The 8002-nt window shown below is 36.9% G+C and overlaps 1 protein-coding gene across 1 annotated transcript in view; it reads right to left on the reverse strand.

Moving 5' to 3' along the window:
• RELN (reelin) overlaps nt 1-8002 on the reverse strand; it is a 461988-nt gene that overhangs the window by 100187 nt on the left and 353799 nt on the right. Inside the window, exons 25-27 of the mRNA XM_046670156.1 lie at nt 5774-5979; nt 2284-2455; nt 1616-1816 (exon numbers count right to left, since the gene is read on the reverse strand). Of these exons, the coding sequence (XP_046526112.1) occupies nt 1616-1816; nt 2284-2455; nt 5774-5979 (579 nt within the window). The remainder of the gene's footprint in view (nt 1-1615; nt 1817-2283; nt 2456-5773; nt 5980-8002) is intronic.

Consider the following 8002-nt stretch of genomic DNA (forward strand, 5'->3'; position numbering starts at 1 on the left):
CCATCCATCTATCCATCTACCCATCCATCCATCTATCGATCGACCCACCCATCCATCCATCTATCCATCTAACCATCCATCCATCGATCGATCGACCCATCCATCCATCCATCCACTTATTCAACTAACATATTTTTGGAGCAACTGCCATACACTAGGCACTATGCCAGCTACTCCCATAGCATCCAGAGTCTATTTCTACTACAGCATTCTTGTGACTGTATTGCGACTATTCACTTCTCTGACTCATTTGCTAGTTTCTGAGCTCCTTCAGGGCTAGGGCCATATTTTTCATCTCTATATTCCTAGCACCTAGTGTTTGACACATGGCAGGCAGTCACAAATAATTTACCAGCACTGTGCAGTTCTGTACAAATGATGCCAAGTTCTTGTTACAGATTCCAAATGTACATTAATTAGCAACCCCCAAATAACCCATATTACATGTCTATTATCAATTAGTAAGCACGAATCAATAGTTTTCTGCTGGTGTGATTTGAGAATTGAGATTTTTCTTAGGCATTATGCATTCTTGCTGGTTGTTTAAGTACTTGAAATATTTAATAATGTTTTCTTTATTTAGATTTTTTTAAACTTCAGAATACCATCTTGCAGACTCTAACACCTACACTATTATGATTTTGTGACTAATTAAATAGAAAAGGTGTCAGATGAGAAACAGCATAGTACTCTGGCAGCGTACTTGCTATTGCTGTAATTTTGTTACTATTTTAGGCAGTACCAACAAATTGATATAGAGCCATGTACTGTTATTAACGGTTTTTCCATTGCAGTTAGCATCCAAATCTAAACAGAGAAGGATAACATTTCACTAATCATTTTATTTATGACTAACTTCCTTGTTTACAGACCTGTGGAAATTATATTTGAAGAGCTGCCTATAAACAGCTGATCTCTTTAATAATTCTATCTGTAAATTATTTAGCAACTGCATCCTGCCGTTATGTAAGGACCATGTAGTTGGGCTGGCTCATTAAAACTGCATTACTTTCGACCCCAGAATTCACCAATGGGATTTTATTATAAACACGATAAAATTTTGATTAGGGTTCTGAAAAAAGAGCTTGTCAAAGTAAATACTTGCTTTACACGTTGACACGTTATCACAGTGCTGAAAAACCACAAGCTTTTAAAAGAGCAATGATAATTAAGGTAAAAATTTACTGAATCAAAGGAAGAGAAATTGTTTGAGAATTCTATAGTAAAAATGTAAAATAGCTCATAAGTCCGAAAAGCACCAGGAAGCTGAAAAGCAGAACTTATCCACCACCATTCAGAAGTATGGGATTCATTAAGTCACAATCAGATTGAAACCCTAAAAGTCAATTTTCTTGTTAATTTTGGTAGAGTTCCATGCGCACTTAAAGAAGTACAACGACACAGCCTCAACCTCTGGGGCTTATTAAAAACTGACAAGCTCTTTTCCTTATGGGTGGAGGTAAAAAGCTTTGCCATCTAAGATTGTTGAACCTCTGTTTAAGTGAGCTCCTTTAATAGAATATGAAAATTTTGCGTTCTGTGTGAATTCCACCTATAAATCTGGGAGATGATTTGCTCCTTAACCTGCCCCGGGAAGAAGTCTGTGCACAAATACCTTGAACTGTAGCACGTATCCAGGTTTCAGAGTCAGATCTCGAGTTACTGCAAATCGGTCTCCATCTGATTTTCCAAATACCATGGCTGACGGCGTGGCAGAGCAGAAAGTTTCATTTTTAACCATCCCTTCATTAGCCAACATCAACCACACACTCATCTGATTCATAGGGTAATCAAAAGCTGGCTTCTCATAAAAGTTCTAATAAAAACAATACAACACAGAAAGGCAATTTGATCACTTCGAAAACAAGAAAGGAATTTTCAGTTCATGACATCCGGGGCCATGTACCATTTATATTTCTAGGAAAATATAGTAAAATCTCTAAACAAATAATTTTTTTTTTACCTCTGTTAAATTTTCTGTTGATTATTTAACAACTGAAAATCTTTTGCCACTGTGTTTCTAATCATTTTATAACCACACCAGTAATCATACTTGACAACTTGGACAGACTTCCATAGTCTTTTTTGTTTTTGTTTTTTTACATGTAAATACTCTGTGAACTAGCAACATTGAGAAGTAATAAAAAAATTAAGCGCAAACACAGAAAACTAAATTACATGTTCAGGCATCAAACACTAAATCCTGGGGGGAAGTGAACAGTTCCTTAATCCCATCTACTTTTACAGTTCTCTGTCTTCGTGGAGTTCAGACATGAGAAATACCTGGGGTAAAGTTGGGTTGACAACTGGGATGATCTGTTTCTGTTTCTCCGACAGAATGATGATGTCATCGATTGCCCACTGGTCATAGTCCTCCCCTGAGAACACGGGCTGCCACCAGCGGAACCTGGTGCAAGGGGTCTTGGCAGCAGCCGGGAGCTCCAGATAGACAAATCTGCATAACGACAAGTCATTTACGGTTGGGAAAGCAAAAGCTGTGTTTTTCTTAGCAGTTGTTAAAATAACGAGAGTAGCAACAAGAGAAAGTTTAGTTTTGTTTGATCTCTTGATATTTTCGAAAAGTTTCTAAGTTTAGACAGATCGGGCAAAAGAGGTTTAAAGTTGTAAGCAAGTTTAGTCCTGGTCTTGTTTATTCCGTTTGGAATTCTATCTTTTGGAGGCAAATATTTCAACTGAGTTTGATTCACTGACCAATATCTTTCCACTACCACAAGAATGGTCATAACATTTTCAAGAAATACCTAGAAAAACTGTCCCTTTGTATGTTATTACATTAAAATAGCACTGAAAAGTTTTTCAAAGCAGTTCTCACTTCCTGTGGGAAAACATAAAAATTATGCATAAACCAGCTACAATCTACTGCATGGGGTTGGCCCCTGCTAACATTTTGATGTATGTCATTAAAGCACGTGATCTTTAACACAGATGAGCTATGGAGAATTCGGTATCCTACAGTTTAAGACTTAACATTCTATCACAAGCACATTCTCATGGAAGTAAAATTATTTAACATCACTTTCCTGTCTATATAATTTTTCATCACAGAGACACGCTATTATTAATTTCACCTTTCCCTATTGTAAATAATTCTCGGATGAAAATATTTATGCATAAAGTTTTTATCTACATCTAAGTTTATTTCTTTAGGGAAATGTCCTAGAAACGGAATTACGAGGTCAAATAAACTGGTCATGTTTAAGGTGCTTGATTTTTCCAAATTCCTTTCTGGAAAGGTCATAAAGGTTTGCAGAATGACAAGAGAACAACCGTCTTGCTGCTCCCATGTGGAGAGAGCACTTGGTGTTATTAAAAAATGACCCTCTGACTGTTGAAAAATGGTATCTTTTTTATTGCAACAGAGTTGGATATTATTCATATTTTATTAAACATCTGTGTTTCCTCTTTTGTAACATCTGCTCATTCCTTTCACCCATTTTTCTATTGGGATCTTAGTGTTTTTCTTCCTAGTAATTTGTACAAGTTCTTGAAGGAACGCTGACCCGCCCTTTCTCACATTTATTGCAAATATTTTTTCAGTTTGTTTTCCTTCTTTTCACTCCTTTCTGTTGTCTTTGATGTATGTGTTACATGCGTATGTAGCTTTATACTTGCGTGTAGTGTATTTCTATGTAAGGGGTCCTTTTCTTTGTTAATTCTTCCATTGAATATGTTTAGAAAGTTCAGATCTTTTCCCAAGTAACCTAAATGTTTAAATCTTTAACAGTTCTTGATGATAGAAGGTGATAATCTAAATACATATTTTCCCCCAAGAGCCTACGTATTTTTCTCTTATGCCACTTATTTGAATAAGCATTTCTTTCTCGTTGATTCTTGATGCGCCTTTTTTTAATACGTAAGTTCTTACATAGATCTGAGTCAATTTCTAGGTCATTTATTTGGCTTCATTGTTTGTTCCATCCACGCATGAGTATCATTCCATTTTAATTACTTAGGTTATATAATATGTTTTAATATCATGTAGGGAATTCCTCTATTTTTTTCCAAAAAGCTTAAGCTGTTTTTGCCAGTTTATATTTCTAGATATAGAGACCACCCCACCCTTCCAAAAAATACCACTGGGATTTTGGTCGAAATTGCATTAAACATAAATTAAGACATATCTTCATATCACCATATTCAGTTTTCCTATTCAAGGATGTTGTATGATTTTCCATTTATCTGTTTTCTTTTATCTCTCTGAAGGAACTTTTGAAGTTTTGTAGTTTTCTTTATGGAGAGACTCAGAATTACTTGTTAAAATTATTCCTCGTATTTATTCATTTGCTGCCATGAATGGGGTCTTTCTCTGATATCTTCCAACTCAGAATTTCTTAACCATTTTAGTGTCATTAAACTCTGAGAATCTAGTGAAAGCTTCTGGCCCCAAAGAAAAATTCCCATAAAAAAACTGAATAGTCTGGAATGTGTAAAAGTTGTTGAACTTGCTTATCTAGTCACTTTCCTGAGTCTCAGTAGTTTCCAGACTGACATTTATATTACTTGGGAAAAGTAAGTTGAGTTCTTTAAAATTGTGTTTAAACCAGTTTGGCAGCACCATCAACCCCCGCTCTACTGTACTGCATCTGGGAAAGTATCACCAGGCTCCAGGTCCCACTCACCCTTCCCGACTTTCTGGATGTTCTCTCTCTCGTTTTACCCAGTTGCCTCTTCTCTGGTTTCTGCCTCTCGCCCGCATCCCTTAGAAGAGATGCTATTGGTCGGTCTGTCTGCATGACTACTTGTGTTGTATTATGGAAAGTTATGTAACCTTTAAATGACCTAAAGTTTTAAAACAACAAACTTCAATCTATAAAATTGGTGTATTTTAAGTAGCGCGTTTAAAATACACTTAATTTGTAAGAATTCGATCTATATATTCTTCAATAATATATTTTTTCAATAAATAAGGTTTGATTGTAAAATGCAAAACAGGGACAACTTTAGTATGTTAAAGCTTAATAATGATGGATAGTCAACATATATAAAGAAAAAATGTCTTTGTGTTGAAGTGCAAATACAGAGATTATAAAAATGTAATATAGTCTAAAAGTAATATCCTTGAGTAGATTTTAATGACATTCATACAAAATATAAGGTATAAATACAGAATTTCAAGATACTATATAGTTACAAAAAAACTAAATTTAAGTATAGATAAACACATTGATTGCTTGGTACAAGTATTACTATTAAACATGAATCATTTCCCCAAACTCCTAAAGTCATTGCCTATGACATTTTATGACATATATTCCCCATCCATCAAAATAAAGACAGGGATGAGCCAGGGAAAAATTTTCGAAAACCCATGCTCCAGAGACTCATTCATACGCTGCCTAGGACCAGCCCTGGGTACAACCATAGGAAAACTTTTAACAAAATCCATCTTGCTGTTAAATCTAACAGATGAACATATTTTGTGTGTGCATTTAAAAAACCTGCAAATTGGAAAAATGAGCTTGGAACACCCCTATCTCACAGAGCTTCTTTGGGAAAACAGTGGTAAATTGTCTCACTTTTCTTCTAGTCACAATTTTTCTCCACTCTTTAAAAATTCAAACATGAATACAAATGCTTCCTGTCCAGAAACTTAAATGAGATGAAATCTTTACATACTGGGCTATCGTTCGTGTCAGAAATTGATGAGTTTGTCTATTTTTGCAAGAGTTGACGCTATACTGGAAACATCTCAACAACAATGTAATCTTCACCATTCCTGGAAGCCAGTGGAAGGCCATCAGGCGGTGGTTACCTGGGTTTGCTGAAGTCTGAGAAGTACATCTCCGCCAGCAGATGCCACTGGATGCCCCCGTTGTTGCTGTACTGAAGGAGGACGCCTTCCTCTCTGCTGTCGGGCCGGTTGCACGCAGCACTCTCTCCTCCAATCTGGATGTAGAACTGGACAAAGTCCGCCCAGGAGGTGTCTAGATCCCAGCTCACCAACTGTCTTTTGCCAGCCTTTCCAAAAGACAGAAGAATCATGGACTCAATCGCTGTTTCAGTTTCAAATTCATACGCGCATCCTAGCACCATGTGGAGACGATTTTGTCCCCATTTGTTGGCGAGAGAAGCAAGTTATGCCATTTAATCGTCTCTGCTCTGGTTACAGTAACTGTTTCTGGATACATTCGATTAGTCTCTACATCACTGGTTCTCAGACTTGGTTAAGACATCCCTTTGAACTGCTAATTATACCAGAGTATTTAAGTCTTTAAAAGTAAAGCAAAATTAATTTTAATTAAAACTCTCCCCATATTTGCTTTGTAAATCTCCTCCAGGCAGAGTAACAGAAGAAAGACCTTATACTTTGAAATCAGTTGGAGCTGGGTTTGAATCTCAGCCCACTATTCATACTGTTCACTAGCTGTGTGACCTCTCTGAGCTTTTATTCTCCTCAAAGCTACAATATGGGTAATAATTTCTTCCTTATAGGGTGTTGTGACAACTGGATGAAATAACATGCTGCAGGTAACTTGCCTGGCGCACATCATGCCTTCCTGAGGGAACATCCTCTCCAGAAAAATGCCTGACCCTTCTCCCACGGGAATAAATGTGAAACATGCAAGACAGAAACTTCTTGACAAAAAGAAAGAGTACTTGAGTCTCTCAGGCTCCCAGTCAGCCTCAGTCTCTCTTTCTCTCTCTCTCTCTCGCTTGTTCTCCCTCGCTCTCTCTTTCTCTCTCTCTATTTCTTGGAAATAGAGAGGTTGGGAGGAATCATTTAAGTAAGTTTTCTGACCACTAAATGGTCTCTCTGTGTCTTAAAAATGTTAAAAATTTCCACAAATCTAGCAACTTGTTTCCTTTGCTTTGTGTGTCCCTTGCTTGTCACAGTCCTGTTGTGAGGTGTTAGATAGAAATTGACGAGGTTTGTCGTCATTCTGGTCGAGCGTAAACGGTTTCATGCTAACGGGATTGAAAAAAGCTTTGCAAGTGAGATTCTTCCACCAAACAGACTCTGGGAAAGCTAATCCATGGACTGCACTGAACTGGTCCTGGAGAGCCCCCAAGGAGTTCAATTAAAAGTTGGGAGGAAAAACTGAGACAGGATAGCTAGTACAGAGAGAAACACCACTTGCGCTTACAATTTAAACCCAATTCTAATCCACTAACTTAATTAAGAAAGGGTTTCAGTTATTAAAAGTCACAGGGGAAATACTGGGGGCTAATATTGTTACTGATAAATTTAAACCCAATTAAGAGGTTCAAAAATAAACAAGAGTGCCAGTGAAACGAGAGCTGAAGTTAATGCCAAGGCAGAAACTCATTCTGTGGGACTCTCAGTTTTAAGTATGTATTTGGGAAAACCTTAAAAGTAACACGGATTTTCAAGTATTATATGCGCTTTTAATTTTTCTTGTCCTTGATTTGAAATAGTATAAGCGAGAAACACCTCGGAGATTATTATAATCTTGACCTAGAATTTTCATGCCTCAGGATCATTACAGGAAGAATGATTTGGAGAAGAAAACCTACAGAAGCTAGTTGATCAATTTCAATCCAGCAAATGTCTATGAAAAACTTGGCATGTGGAAACGAGGCAGGAGGGTAGAGATCTAAGGTGAGGAGAATTATAAAAACCCAGTTATCACAATTAGCTCGGTGGAATGACTGGTCTCTTGTGAAATTCACAGAGCAGTGCTGTTGTTTCAGCAGACCATGGTGTTGGTCTACAGAGGTTCTGACAGAGTGTTTTGTGGGAGTTTGTAAATGGTGGAAAAGACCATACACATGCTTGGTTTGGCACTGAAGATGTTTTTTCCTAGAGAATCACACAAATCATTTTCTTTTGTTCAGTGACTTGAAATACTGAACATTGTTTTAAAGGGAGAAAAAAAGAAAAAGGAAATGGCTCATGGCAAACTTTTTGTCAGAATTTAAAATTTAATGTTAATACACGCTTTGCAGTTTATCTGTTATGCTACGATCAATGTATTTATGGGTGTATGTGTATAGATATGCGTATACATACACATGTGAT

The sequence above is a fragment of the Equus quagga genome, chromosome 8 (genome assembly GCF_021613505.1).
Source record: "Equus quagga isolate Etosha38 chromosome 8, UCLA_HA_Equagga_1.0, whole genome shotgun sequence".
Taxonomy (NCBI): Eukaryota; Metazoa; Chordata; class Mammalia; order Perissodactyla; family Equidae; genus Equus; species Equus quagga.